At 42.8% G+C, this 15,919-nt stretch overlaps 2 protein-coding genes across 5 annotated transcripts in view; one reads left to right on the forward strand and one right to left on the reverse strand.

Annotated features, from left to right (window-relative positions):
• The window catches only part of LOC109423693 (tyrosine-protein kinase Btk), a 471,634-nt gene that overhangs the window by 63,821 nt on the left and 391,894 nt on the right, over positions 1 to 15,919 (forward strand). The window lies entirely within an intron of this gene.
• Positions 9,962 to 11,089, reverse strand: LOC109420035 (trypsin-1). Its single transcript, XM_019694347.3, has 3 exons — positions 10,932 to 11,089; positions 10,397 to 10,860; positions 9,962 to 10,337 (listed from the first exon to the last, which is right to left on the reverse strand). The coding sequence occupies exons 1-3, from the start codon at positions 10,996 to 10,998 to the stop codon at positions 10,056 to 10,058; spliced, it is 813 nt and encodes a 270-aa protein (XP_019549892.2). The 5' UTR covers positions 10,999 to 11,089; the 3' UTR covers positions 9,962 to 10,055.

Raw genomic sequence — 15,919 nt, forward strand, 5'->3', positions numbered from 1 at the left:
CTTATTTATAAATCAGTTATTGATATGGCCATGATAAGTTAGGCAAGGTGCATGAATAAATTCGATCATTATTGGTCGGAGGTTAGATAGACGGGAATTAGATAAAAACCCTACTTTATTATTAACGTGAACTTTCTGCGATCATATGTCATATACGAAAAGTGATGAACGAAACCAGCAAATCATCAGGAACTTTGTGGTTTTGCTGAAAGCTGACTTGACTTTAATTAAGTAAAAAAAAAACTCTACCTTCTTCGTCTAAGGCATACGTCATGGTTTAAGGTGGAATGATTTGCGCAAATTTATGACTGTCAGGCAAACTGTCACTATGCTATAATACGTTTGCTGTCAAAGGTCTAAGCGCCTGTTCAATGCTTTTCGGTTTACATGAGCAGTGGCGTCGTGTTCCGAACATACACGGACCCGTGATGCTATGGTCATAGGGCTCCAACTGTCTAGCTGTCTCAGTAGGTCGGCTCCAGAGGCACGTTCTCCTCCATTTGGGAAATTTGTGCCATCGAAAGTCTAGCTGTCTACCCAAGTCCTTTACTCACAACCGTTCTGGATCTCCAATGCTGCAATCTTTGATGGGTGTCTCCGTAGAACTCCCTCATAGGTTCTGACGTAGGTTTACCGAACTCGTCCGACGCATCCTTTCACCACCGACAGCACTCATCGACGAGGCCATCCATTTCTGGTAGATTCATATGCTACAATTACAGGATCACCCACTTGCATCCCTGGGGTCTGTGGATCTTTGGGGTCTTCAATCCACTTCAGGCGGAAGTCGATGGTCAAATACACAGTTAAAACTGTTACATCATATCAACTGTAACAAAAAGACCCCGTCAAATTATACACATTTTTCCATCAGCTTATAGTTTTACAGCAGGCTCTCAATATAAAGCTTGCGTTTAACCTACCATACAATAAATTTTTAATGTAAAATTCAGTGAGATGGAATAGAAATTTGTGTGTCAAATTTGTTTACGTTTCAATCCATTGGTGTCAGAACTCATCCAACAGTGCCATCATCAAGGTATTACTGGTTCTCACGGACTCAGCCCACTCCACTCGAAGGCTCAGGACGCTTAGCCAGGAGCCACCTTTTGAGTGCTGATTAGCAGAAAATAATTAGAAGATAGGGCTTCCCGTGAATCATTCTTCAATGGCATTGTTGCGAACTGAGAGCACTCCCAAGTAACAATCAGCATGCCTTGAAGGTTTATTCATGTTCTATCCTGGTTTTATACGAGCATGTCAAAAAGCTAGTTGTTCTAAATTAGTTTTATGTGGTAGTTTTTTACTTTGAACCTTTGGCGTTCCATAAAACTATCATATAACTTCTGCTATAAACATCTTCAATTAAAGACTTGCAAGTAGACATGATTTGGTTTTATCACATATTATATACCATTTCTGTAAAACTTGCATTTGCGGTTGTTGTCGCAGAGATTTTTTTTTGTAAACAAATACACAAAACTGTGAAGCAATGCATAAAACCAACAAAAGATTTCGTGGCCGTAACATAAACCAAAAAAATGCTGTGATAAAACCGCTAGTTCTATCATGAGCTCAGTTATGACTACCTCAGGAGGGCTAGCCCTATTGGAGGAATCATCAGGAACACAGAGTTTTATCAGAAAAATATGTCGCCTAGGCGGGATAATTGATGTAAATACAGAAAAATTATTACTCAATTTTATGATTTAACGTACAGCTTAAGATCAAATTAAACTAGGGTATTGGTTCCCTTCTTAAGCATGTGGCTCCCATTTTCATCCTACGAAAAACAGAGGATTGAAGCGCTGTTTGTTTTGTTTCTTATTTTTGTATTTTTTGTTAGAAGTGAGCACCCATGAAAACAAAAAGAACGGAATCAATCGTTGCCGTAATCGCTTGTTTTCGAATAGGATGAATATGGGAGCATGAGATTAATGATGGCACACATACCCTATATAACACGTTTCCGTCATTTTATTTTGTCAGAAGAAATACATAATGTCTTTTAAACTCCGCTGTGTTAAAAAAAAAACCTTTTTTGCACCCAATTCCACCGAGTAAATTAAATGCATTTAACTTCCAAATTATGCATAGTTTGTGTGGCGCACTTGGTTTTTGTCATTATCACAGTCACATTCACCACAAATTTTCCGTGGCATGTCTCCTGACACGTATTGAATAGGAAAACAAGCCTGAATTCCATATCTGCATCTTTCCAATTGATGGCTGGATAAACAACCAAGCATAATTTATTCTGACGATCGAACATTGAGAGTGAAAAATAATCAAAACAATTATTTGACAAGTCAGAAGATGGTTTTATTTAGAAGATTGATAAAACTATGATACAACCCGAAATCCTATGCCGGTTTGCATACGAAGTCCTGTAGACCCTAATAAGACTGGGCCAACTAGCCAGAACGTGGGCTTATTGAGGCATACAAGAACTCGAGAGCATTTTCAAGTCGGCATCAATGGTTTTATGTTTAGGATTTTTGAATCGCTAAAAAACTTTGATAAAATTCAAATTGTTACTTGGGCTGCTTGAGGAACGCACACTCCTCGTCAGGATGTCACTTGGGTTGTCACTGGAATCTGTCAGCGACGAATTGACCGAGTCATTGTTGATTGATCCAAAGTAACGAACAGGAGTTGTCTATATGCTAATACCTACCGTCAAGGCGCCATTCACCGTGGGGGTTCCATTCACCGTGTGCCTTCGAATATTTTTTCATTATTTCCATATTATGATTGAATGATATGATAATTTCCCTTAAATTTCATCAATACAACACTAATGTATTGTTACCATGTCAAAACGCTCATTAGAAACATTCAAAAGTATCATTTTGACACTAAAGTGTGTTTACATGAAGCGCGTTTCTGCTCGTTCACTGCATTCATAGTGAAAAAACGAAAACTGCGCTAAGGTGATTTAAGCGATAAACTAAATGTAGTAACATTTTTATTCCACCAAGAGGCAATTAAATTCACATATCAGGTATGTATTTTGCATTTCCGAAGAAAGTTTAACAAGAAAGTACGATTACTCGTACTTTTTAATAGGAACAAAAAGGCACGGTAAATGGGTACCCTAAAAATCAATGGTCTCCATTCACCGTGCCCCATATTGTCCCATATATCTGGAAAAAATCGAAAATTTGAACATTCGTTTTTCTAATAAAATCTTGCAAGTTATTACTTAAAATGAATTTAAACGAAGAAAATTCCCTTGGCTGGGTTGTTTTGATCATTTTTAAACAAAGTAGAATAAAATTTCCCATACACGGTGAATGGGTCCCTACTACCACGGTGAATGGAGACCTACCACGGAATTAGGCGACCCTACTACCCTTTACTAATTGTACTATATCACCAAATTATGTGAAAAATTTTCTACTTCTGTGGATATTGCTTTAATTTTAACCTATAATGAAGGCAATTAAAAGCGGCACCAACCATGTTTATAAGACTGGTGTCAAATGATAGCCCTTATTTGCCCCGAATCCTATTAGATCCACGGTGAATGGTGCCTTGACGGTAATACTTTGAACCGGAAATTCGACCCAATCATAAAATATCACAGTTATTATCACAGAAGAAGTCGGAGTAAACGTGCTCTCGAAATATTGGCCGACGAAACAGAATCAAAAACGTTCTAAACCGAAATATGTAGTGAAAATGACATTTGTGAAATATCCTAATCTAACAAAATGAACAATAAATTTTAGCTTAAAGCTGTTTCGCATCAACAAACGTGTTTGCGATCCGCTCGTAGAATCGGTAAAGAATCCTTGTTCCCCAGAACAGGCATACATGTGAGCGGGTGTGTATTGGCTGCTCCTTTAGCTTCAGTGGACTGTCGACAGTCGATGATCATCAGTGTCAGGGTCAGCTATGTTCCGTTATGGGGATTCCTGGAAACCGAAAGTACTTCGAAAATGACCTCTACAGACCGTACTAGTCGCTCCAAGGATCCACCCATATGGGGGACAGATGATGGATTGAATATCGACGTCGTGGTAGCATTCGTGGTCGCCGCTGACAGTTTCTCGTTCATCTGCTTCACCTCCAAGTCCAACTAGGAGCTCGCGGCCGACGCCTTAGAAGTTGGTCCCGAGCGGATTTCCAGAAGAGAACCTCATTGTACCAAAAACCGTCGAATGGCCATCTTGCAGGAGTTTGCAGACAACGAGTGTGCGACCTCCAAATAGACTGCTCGAATAGTGAGGGACATATACACTACCACCCGCTTCTTGAATGAATAACCATCTTTCACATTACACTTGGATCACACATCACTTTACAGTGTAGACTCGACTTCGCAAACTTCCGTATCTGCGTTCGTAAGGACAGAACGTGAAAACGCTGCCTAATTTCATTGGCGATTGTTTCGTTGATTTAGTGAATATAGGTCCTGTGGTACCCATCCAGCAAAAGGCATGTCAACTGATGATCGTTCGGAAAAATAACTGAACATCAAACGCAATGAATCTAGCAGAGTTGTGCCGAGAATCGATTTGGATCGCGCCGTGGTCGTCCTGAAACGGTGACAATTTGTAGATCCGACTCGTTTTCTCCAGTTTCGTTGATCGACAACCTTCTTCGACAACTTCATATCCTCTAGAACAGCGTTTTCTTGAGCCAGGAACCGAAGACAGTTTCGAGCTTTGTTCTAAATACTCCTCCAGCGTAAGATGATCTCGAATGGCGCGCCATAGCCTTTCAAATTTGGAAAAGCAATTACGATCTTGATGATTAACCTGGGCTTGTTAGGGGAATATCTGTAAATAAAAAGAAAATCGGGTTAAGTACTGTTCCTTTGAATTCCACTAAGAATTTGCATCCTTTGACAGATACGTATCGACTCAAGTCGAGTCAAGTACAAGACACTGAAGACGACCTTACAGTTGAGGTTGAAATACGTATCTGTCAAAGGATACAAATTCTTAGTGGAATTCAAAGGAACAGTACTTAACCCGATTTTCTTTTTAACCCTAAAAGGGATACCTTCATGGCCCCAGTTTCGTCACCTCGCTGAGTGTGTTTCATCAAAGACGAGCTCTGAAAGGCGCCTGGGGTCCAATGGACCCCAGGTATCTCTTTTAGGGTTAATTACGATCTACCAGGAAACTTTGCAGTCGGACGTGCAGCACCAGACAAGCTTCTGCTCTTCCAGGGTTTCCACGCTTGTTGTGTTCGGCTTGGATATAACACAGACAAACAGACGTAACACTTGCGAAATTTCCATCGACCACACTTTTAACGATCATTTTAAATTTTCATAGTTGTGGCTTTCACAACCAGAGGCGCGCGCATCGCTTTTCTATGCGTTTGACGTTTCACACTAGCGCCTTCTGTTGACGATATTGCACAACACAGTGATTCGTGCAACTTTTCCACCAGGTGATGTTAGCGTGAACTGGGCGATGAAATTCCATGAAAATCGCTCAATGTGTTAAGTCTGTTTGTCTGTGGATATAATTTCTCCGATTCTACAGGCCACGAACTGTCGACGTTTGTCAGAATCGGTCCATGCGAGAACCGTTTTGGAGTTGTTATCATTTCGAGTACTTTACCCTATGATCCAACTCCGAGCCAATAAATGATAAATAAGAAGAAAGCCATTGGGTTTCGTTTATTTTCTGTTCGGTTAGCTTGTAAGTCACTCATTACTTGTAAACAATATTGTATGGAAGTCTATACATCAGAAATATCCAATTAGAATAATAGATACGGTTATTTGCAGTGCGCGCAGTAAGCTAGAAACTGTTGTAGCAAAAGTACTCGATACAGTGAACTCAAGTATTCGAACGCATGCACCGTAGAGGAACGCCATCAACGAAAGTCATAGTCAGTAATATGGCGGACAAGACTCACAATACAACAACAACACGCAGTCTCTAATTCCCAGAAGAAGGCGAAATACACACAGGCGTTTTAGTTGCTGCTTAATAACGACTGAAAGAGCCGTTAAACCAGCAAAACACTCGTCAATTACAGTCTTAAGCAATCAGTCGGTTAAAATAACTATCACCCGAAACAAACCGTGCATATTTTGTGAGGAAACGCTCACATGCTGTGAGCAAAAGTGCGCCATCGTCGGTAGTGACACTAAAATGCTGATGTTCCGCATGCGCGGTAGCGCTCATGAAAAATCGAGCAAATTTTTGCGCCACACAACGAAGCAGTGCTACATGTCGTTGCCATCGGTTACCAATGTTGTTGCGAAAATTTTAGTGTGCACTGGGCTGGCACTGGGTTAATAATACATGTAAAACGTGCCTCTGTATTAGTTGGAATCATGTTGAGAATATGCGAGTGACCGATACGACATCGAACGGATTGTGGTTTGTTTTCATTCCGTTCGAATAACGCACCAGGACAGGACGCAAGGCAGTTTCTTTGGAAAGTCGCACAGATTTTTTTTTTAAATTAGACGACCATTTTTCTGGAAACTTCGATTGAATTTCCTTTGCATGTTTTGTCGTCAATTTTTATGATTTTTTTGCAATTCCTTTGAAAATTCCTTCCAAATATGTTTCAGAACTGTGCAGAATACTCTCTTCGAATGATTGTAATCAGTTTTGTACCGTTTATTTCCGCCCTATTTTGCTTACCCTTTGACAGATACGCGTTTTTCGACTACCACTTGTAATCTCCCTCACGATGGATACCCTTGTTATCCACACGAGATCTCAAGTGATCAGCACCGTCAGAAGATTATCATCCGGATGACTAGAGCCGCCTTAGAGGCACATAGCCAGTTTAAAGTTCAGTGAAGTGAACAATAGTGAGGAGCTGCCGAAGTTATTGGCCACTCCGTGGAAAAGAAAATCCTGCTTTGGGTTGGAATCCAATTGAGTCGGAGCACCTGTGTAGCATTCCTGCATCATAAGACCTGCCCGAATTTCCCTAGGTCCCGTTGAGTTTCGGCTAGGACTTGATTCCTACTTTCGAGCCATACCGTCCACTCCGGAATAGTTAGGAGCAAGCTGCCAGTGCAGTGGAGATATTGATTCGTGACCCACGTGGAGTGTTCATTCCAAGCCCAGGTGTACGCAAACGTAGCGAACGAGAGACATCCGAAGAACCGCCTACCTACACCATTCGCGATTGCCCCGATCAGCCTACCTCCTCCGGCCGGCCCCCTACAACATTAAGTTAAATAAAGTGATTAAAAGATTGAATACAGTGGTTTTGAACTTGTGATCAACGCGAAGAGCCGACCCTGTAATGAAGAGTTTGAGAACCCCTGGTGGCCAGGCGTGTTAGGTCTCGTCCTCAGTGAGGGTCTAGGGAATCTCCTTCTTTGAGTAATAACACAGTCGGTCCACATGAACCTTCTCGTGATTGGTAAGCTTAACAGCTCAAAGTAAGTGTTTGCAAAAGTCCTATGTCGCCTATCTCAATCTATCTTTTTGATTTCCGCTGAAGCAGCACTGGGAAAATATGCTCGGAGAATGCGCAGTGTGCTAGTTCTGAAGATTCTCGAATACTTCGGTCTATCGTCTCCATGGCTCCAACGATGTTGCCGTAGCCTGCTTTGGTTCTCCAAATGTCATGGATTATCACGCAGCCGTGGACAAGAAAATGAGAAAGTAATCCTAGCGGACCATACTGATTCATTATGCAACGCAGGATGTTTCTCTTGTTCGGAGTTATTGTCGATAGTTCGGAAGTCGTCGCGTAGATAAAGATGTCAGGCTTGGGTGCCCACAGCATTCCGAGAACTCTCTCGCTCTGTTTGTCTCGTTTTGTCTGTGCCGAACTGCGTTTGACAACCTCTTCGGTTGAGTTAGACAACCAGCTCCGAACCAGTAAAACCGCCTCTTTTATGCACTATCCTCACTACTTGTGCCACACGACATGCTTCGTCGTCAAAACTGTCGAGGTATTCGCCGACATAATGGTGACGTTCGATGGCCTCCGCTACTCTCGGGATCTCATGCGCATGTTCTCTAGCATTAAGGTTCTTGATGTATTGCGTTGAGCATGGTAAGTTGGACGAACCAGACGTACATCCTTGATGAAAACCGTTCGATTCTCTCGATACAAAAAGCGTTGCGCTTGCTGGCCCTCAGAACGTATCTTTACTTGGTAAAACATTTCCTGTAAGCAGTGCTGGGAATGGTAACTGTAGTTTGCTTGAATTTGGTGATTGACTCGCTGTCTTTTCATAACCGGAAGAAATGTGTTTGAAACAATACAGTAGGCGTTCTAATAAATTGCTACGGTAGCAGCTTTAGCGCGGGAGCTCCAAATGAGTTTCATTGAAATTCGTGACGTACTGGCGGACTTTACGCAGACTTCAGTTCCATTTGATTGAAATTTGTATACCCTTATGGGTGTTTTTCATCTTTTAATATTGTGAAACATGTATTTCCACGGAAGTTACCAAAGATCGGTGGATCTCGATTCATCAGTAAGACCTGTCCCTGACCCATCGTACCCGAAGCATCTTACTCCCCGAGAATCCGTTGCCGATAGCCCGTCCAACGAAGGCTTTCTTTTTATAGCTCTCATGCATCGTTCCTCTCAGGCATAATCTATGATTCAACAGGATAAAAATCCTGTGTTTGCTCTAAAGTGCCCTTCTGTCACAGAAAATCTGAATATAACTCAATCAAAGTGTCTTTCCTCCCGTCATCTCGTCCTCAATAGCCTGACCGGTTCCTCCAGCGAAAGCTTCTCAATTTATCACCAAATTCCCGGCCGGAAATCCCCGAAACCGTGTCCCAGATTATCCCGATCCAACTGGAGGAGCTCGTTTAATCCCTCAAAACGCTGTTGATGAAGTCGGTGTATTTCATCGGGTCAAAGGTGCAGATTAAAAAAGCGCGTATGTTCCCGCGACTGCGGCCCCTCGGTGCACCACTACGAAAAAAACAATAAAAAGTGAAGTAAATAATTTGCCCTCAACAGCCTAGTGATCTACTGTAGCGAGCTACCGTACACAGATCGAAAAAAGAGTGTAAAATTCTGTGACATATGATGCACATGATTGGAGCGTGGGATATCACAGAAGTTTACATGACATATCATGTAAAAGTCATAAAATGTCATGTAAACTTCCATTATATGTCATGTAATTCAGCATGACTCTGAGTGTTTACATGACATATAACACAAATTTACATGATATATCATGTAAACCATCATAACACTAAGTTTACATGACTAAAATGAACTTTACATGACGTGTAAATCTCATTATTTTTATCTGTGTAGCAACACATAGTTACTAATGAATTTCAACAAACTAGACTACAGTAGCGAACAGTTTTGCTGCTATTACCATGGGTAGCTGTGATTTGCATGGTTTTGAGTCCGCTGAACGAGCTTCGTGATATTTCCCAGCACTGCCTGTAAGTCTCCTCCGAAAGCACCACCTGTGGTTCTCGAAACCCGTTCAATACAGTTGAGAACGGCACGACAAGAGGCGGTCTCTGCACGAACACACTATTCAGCGAAATACATTTCATTTTAGCTGGCTCGAAGATACCAGTAGGTACGGCCATTTGTACACCTCCCAGTCCAGCTTATCGAACAGTTCCTGCAGAACTACAGGATTCGAATGGTGAACCACTTGTCCCACTGCTACAAGGTAATCACAGAAGCTCTGCACTGCCATGCTGAACGCCTTCAGGTTATCGGTTTTCGGCGCAGGAATATCCAGGACTTTCGTGAGGAGCGAGTAACTAATCTGCTCAGGACATCTGTACAAGAGCTGCAATGTTTGCATCACTTGCGGCACTGCAGAAGGCAACAGAAGACGGCTTTCACACTGCCTTTGAGACTGTGTTGAAGGCGGCCGAGATTCTCCACTTCATTGTAACCCCATGCTTCCGTTGACTTATAGGCAATACTAAGAAACGCTCTACTTTGATAATTTAGTCACCCCTTCGTTGATAGCTCTGAACAGGTTTTTCTTTCTACTAGGCTATTCACAAGCACGTTCAAATTTTCAATTTGCCATATGTTTAATTCTGATATGAATCATTGTTCATTTTGGTCAACATCACAACGCAGTAAAGTCCCGATACCCTTCCTTACACACGGAGCTGCTGCTCGATCCAATCGACGTAATGGGAAACTCCGGCAAACACCGTCGGACGACGTGGCGATCCGCATGGAACAGCTCCCCACGACACAACACCGACCTGGATCACTTCATCACCGGTCTGCTTCACCAGTGGACCACCGGAATCGGCCGAACAGGCCGACTTGGAGCCATCGATCGGGCCAGCACAGACATTGCTTGTCGCCAGAGCACTGCCATAACCCCACAGAAGGTTGCACTGATCGTAGTCTACCAGCGGAAGCTCGACTTTCTACAAATTTTACTTCTGCTTAGTTACATGTTTTCAATTGAACTCAGTCTGGAACTTACCCTCAACTTATCCGGATATTCCGGGTACACAGTCGTCGAGATGGATCCCCATCCGCTCAGGGTTACATCACCTTCGAACTGTTCGAACTGCTTGGGCAGCTGAACGGTCTTAACCTTGTCGTTCAACTGGAATGGCTTGTCCACCCGGATGACGGCAATGTCATCAGGACTGACCCCCTGGATGACGTCGTATCCTTCGTGGACGATGAATTCCGCCACGTTACGGCGTTGTTCGGGTCCTTCCACGGTTTCCACGTCATGTTCAGCGGCGACCACTTCGATGGTTCCGTCTTCGGAATACGAAGTCTTGCAGTGGGCAGCCGTCAGGACAAAGTTCTCGTTTAGCAGCGATCCTCCGCAAAAATGCATTGTGGGAGTTCGTCCATCGTTGAAGTTCCACTGCAGCGAGATCTGGTAGGGGAACTCGTGCGGCTCGGCTTCATCACCGCCGACGATCTTGTGGGCTGTGAATTAGGAGTTTTTTTTTCTTAGAGTTGTCTGGTTTGAATAGTTCAATATCCTAGGATGATCTTACCGGCTCTGGAGCACACGAGTGCCAAACTGGCGACGAGCAGGAAAGCTACCGTGAGTTTGGAAGTCATCGTCTACCGTTCGATGCAGGATTGAAGAGGTCGAATGTAACATTCGTAGCGTTTATATAGCAAAAATCCATAATTGATACTAATCCGATTGCTTCTGTTATCACATTGATTCAAGAAGTCTGTTCAAGTGATTACACACTTCAACACTTGATGATTGAAAACACTGCAAACATGCTTCCCATTGAGTATTTGGAAAATACGTTGCAAATTGTGGTACTTTGCGGATATCCCATGGGTGGTCCGACGTCGAAGTCACTCGGAGGAAGCTCCAATTGTGATTTATTTTTCTTGTTTATTAGTGTTACACGTGGCGTATTCAAGCTTTATGCGGTTCGACAGATGTCTGTGTATGACTCAAACATTAAGCATGAAGGTATGTGGAAAAAAGAGTATGATGGAATCATTTATTTCGGAAGCGATCTGTCGAAAATTTGGATTGCAGATGGGACTCAAACAATCTGTATCCTGTTATTATGAGGTCACTTTGTGGGAAACTTTCTGTGTCATGGACGAACAATAATGAAGACCCCCAAAGAAGCAAAAATGTAGTGCTTTATTTTTGTATTGCAATTGCGTCCAATTTTTTACGGTGCACAAGAAAGTCAAGGTGACATATCACAAGTGCCATAATATTTACCTCATTGCATTACTATGACGCTTCCACTTGAGCGTTTCGGATGTTCAGTCTTTGTTTTTCCCACAGTGCGCTTGAAATTGTTAATCCCGATGTAGCTTTTCTGATACACACATGAGTTTTTTTTTTTCAAACACGTGCTACCCTTCGGTGAATGGTCTTTGATTTGTTATATCATGTATTCTACAGGGGATTTCAATGCGTAACCAACAGTAAAATAAGATTATAGCAGTATGAGTATAAGATTTTATTATTTCAAATTCTGTAGGAGATATTTTTTGTTGGTTGTATAGTTAACGCCACATTCACGCTGTTCTCAGGGATAAATGAGCATTTCTAAAATTATGGATGTTACAAGGCTTCCGGACTGCAAAATGGTGTGTCGACAAGGAGGGTCCAACATAGTTCTGGTCCTCACAAATTCCTACCTCATGCTTCCACTGATAAATTGATGTCAAAAAACCGCAAGCAAAAAGTTGTGTGCATAGCTGGTAGTGCAGCCTGGGCACTGTTGTCGTTCTAACTTCAGCTAGGTTGAGGAGGTAGGTCACAAGCGTTTGTTCACCAAGGAGATGCTGCTCAAACAGCGTATGTGCTGTTATCCAGCGGCTGAATCGGAGCTCCTCTATCGGAAGCTATACCTAATCTAAACTATGCAGACTTTTTTCCAGGCTTCCAGGAGATGCTATTCTAGACTACCAGGAGAAGCCTTTCCATTCTTCCTGGAGAATCTTTTCCAGGCTTTAAGAAGAAGCCTTTACAAACTTTCAGAATAAGTATTTTCAGGCTTCCACAAGATGCCTTCTCAGGCTATCCGGAGAAGCGTTTCCAGGCTTCAAAGAGAAGCCTTTCCAGGCTTTTAAATGTATCCTTTCCAGGCTTTCAAGGGGGTTTTTGCTTCCAGAAGAAGCCGCTCCTGGCTTCCAGGAAAAGCCTTAGTAGGCTTCCAGGTGAAGGGTTTTCTATCAATAGAAGCCTTTCCAGATTTCCAGAATAAACCGTTTCTTACTTCCAGAAGAAGCCGTTCCTGACTTTCTAGAGAAGCCTTTTCAGGCTTCCAGGAAACTCCTTTCCATTATTCCCGGTGAATTCTTTCCATTCTTGCAAAAAGAAATCCTTTTCAGGTTTCCATCATAATTTTTTTTTGGTTGTAAGGAGAAGCTTTCCAGGCTTCCAAGAGAAGCGTATCCAGGCTTCTAAGAGAAGCCTTTCCAGGCTTCTAAGTGCAACCTTTCCATGCTACCAAGACCTTTTCTTGTTTCCAGAAGAAGCCGTTCCTCGCTTCCAGGACAATTCTTTTCCTCCAAGAGAAGCCTTCCCAGTTAAAAAAATCTTACTTCCTTAAGAAGTCATTTCTGGCTTCCAAGCGAAGCGTTTCCAGGCTTCTAAGTGCATCCTTTCCAGCCTTCCAAGGCCTTTTCTTGCTTCCAGAAGAAGCCGTTCCTGGCTTCTAAGAAAAGCCTAAGTAGGTTTCAGGAGAAGTATTTTCTTCCAAGAGAAGCCTTCCCGAATTTCCAGAAAAAAATCTTACTTCCAGGAGAAGGCTTTCTAGGCTTCCAGGAGATTCCTTTCCATTCGTTCTGGAGAATCTTTTCCAGGCTTACAGAAGAAGCCTTACCAGGTATCCAAGAGAAACGTTTCCAGGCTTCTAAATGTAACCTTTCCAGGCTTCCAAGAGGTTTTCTTTCTTCCAGAAGAAGCAGTTCCTGGTTTCCAGGAAAAGTCTTAGTAGGCTTCCAGGAGAAGTGTTTTCTCTCAACAGAAGCCTTTCCAAAAGAAGCCGTTGCTGACTTCCTAGACAAGCTTTTTCAGGCTTCCAGGAAACTCTTTTCCATTCTTCCCGGTGAATTCTTTCCATTCTTGCAACCTTTCCAGGCTTGCAGAAGAAGCCTTTTCAGGCTTCCAGGAGAAGCCATTCCAGGCTTCCATAACATTTTTTTCTGGCTATCAGGAGAAGCTTTCCAGACTTCTAGAAGAAGCCGTTCCTGATTTCCAGGAGAAGCCTTCCTAGGCTTCCAGGAGATTCCTTTCCATTTTTTCGGGAGAATCTTTTCCATAGGCTTGCAGTAGAAGCTTTTCCAGGTTTCCAGGATAAGTATTTTCAGGCTTCCAGGAGATGTCTTTTCAGGCTTTTAGGAGAAGATTTTTCAGGCTTTCAAGAAAAGCGTTTCCAGGTTACAAAGAAAAGCTTTTTCAGGCTTCTAAATGAAACCTTTTCAGGCTTCCAAGGCATTTTCTTGCTTCCAGAAAAGCCGTTCCTGGCTTCCATGAGAAACCTTTGTCGACTTCCAGTAGAAGGTGTTTCTTCCCAAAGGATCCTCCCCAGATTTCCACAGTTTCCAGAGGTTTCCAGAGAAGGCCTTTCTAGGCTTTCAGGACTATTCTTTCCAGGTTTCCAGGAGAAGTCTTATCAAGATTATTTCAAATAATTTTTGGAAGAAAGTGGTTATCAATATTCCTGAAAGTGAAAAATATCTCGTATATGAATAGCAATATAAGGTGCAGTTCCTGGAATGACATTCCTAATCGAATTCTTGAAGCGTTGAGTTTTTCATCAGAAATCATGTGAAAATTTAACGAGCAATATCTGACAACATTCCTAACAGAATTCCTAGAAAAGTCTCTTTGGAAAAGAGTATCTGAAAGATTTTTTGGAGAAATTTCATTTATAAAATCTGAAGATGGAGCTTTAGTAATTAAAGTAGATTTGCCGAATAAAATTGCAGATGAAATATTTTGAGCGACATTTATGAAACAACACATTAATAATTAACATTTTTTTTTAATTAAAACTCGAAAACGGTGATTGAAAGGATGTCATCGAAGATGTTTGAGGATATTTGAAGGCATTTTAGAAAATAAAATACATACATACATACATACATTTATTTGTTCAACATCATTAAGACAAGACATAATCAACAATAGTACGCCACAATACTCGATTTGTGGCTGCCGCTCTCCATCCTCGGTCGCGCCCGGTGCTCGCCAGGTCACTCTCCACCTGGTCCGCCCATCGTGCTCTCTGCGCTCCACGCCTTCTTGTGCCAACCGGATCAGTTGCAAACACCAGCTTTGCAGGGTTGTTTTCCGACATTCTAGCAACATGCCCTGCCCACCGTATACTTCCGGCTTTGGCCACCTTCTGGATGCTGGGTTCGCCGTAAAGTGCAGCAAGCTCGTGGTTCATCCTTTTCTGCCACACACCGTTCTCCTGCACGCCGCCGAAGATCGTCCTTAGCACGCGTCGCTCGAAAACTCCGAGTGCTTGCAGGTCCTCCACGAGCATGGTTCATGTCTCGTGCCCGTAGAGGACTACGGGTCTTATTCTTATTATTAGCGTTTTGTACATGGTGCATTTGGTGCGTGGGTGAATCTTTTCGACCGGCGTTTCTTCTGGAGCCCGTAGTAGGCCCGACTTCCGGTGATGATGCGCCTCCGAATTTCACGGCTCACGTTGTTGTCAGCCGTCAGTAAGGATCCGAGGTAGACGAATTCCTCCACCACCTCGAAAGTATCCCCGTCTATCGTAACATTACTACCCAGACGGATCCGGTCGTGTTTGGTTCCGCCTACCAGCATGTATTTTGTTTTTGAGGCATTCACCACCAGTTCGACCTTTGCTGCTTCGCGTTTCAGGCGGGTGTTCAGCTCTGCCACCGTTCCAAATGTTCTGGCAGTAATGTCCATCTAGTCAGCTTCCCAGGAAAGCCGTTTTCGTCCATGATTCTCCATAGCTCTGTGCGGTCGATACTGTCGTATTCCGCTTTGAAGTCGATGAACAGGTGATGCGTTGGGACCTGGTATTCACGGCATTTCTGGAGGATTTGCCGTACAGTGAAGGTCTGGTCGGTTGTCGACCGGCCGTCGATGAAGCCGGCTTGATAACTTCCCACGAACTCATTCGTTTTAGGTGACAGACGACGGAAGATGATCTGGGATAGCACTTTGTAGGCAGCATTCAAAATAGTGATCGCCCTGAAGTTCTCACATTGCAAATGGTCGCCTTTCTTGTGAATGGGGCAGATTACTCCTTCCTTCCACTCCTCCGGTAGCTGTTCGGTTTCCCAGATCCTGACTACACTAGTGATCGTTTTTTATGTAGAATCATGCCCTGAGTTCGAAAACGCGAAAGAAAAAAAAATACAGTAAAGCGGAATTTTTTCGACTTTCCATACAAGGTTGATGATTTGAAATCGATATTTGTTCTATTTTTAAGCAAAGCCGCTCACTTCACACATCTCATTCTCCGTAATCAATGCTCCGATTGAGCTGAATTTTTTACTG

This window comes from Aedes albopictus, chromosome 2 (genome assembly GCF_035046485.1).
Source record: "Aedes albopictus strain Foshan chromosome 2, AalbF5, whole genome shotgun sequence".
In the NCBI taxonomy this organism is placed as follows: domain Eukaryota; kingdom Metazoa; phylum Arthropoda; class Insecta; order Diptera; family Culicidae; genus Aedes; species Aedes albopictus.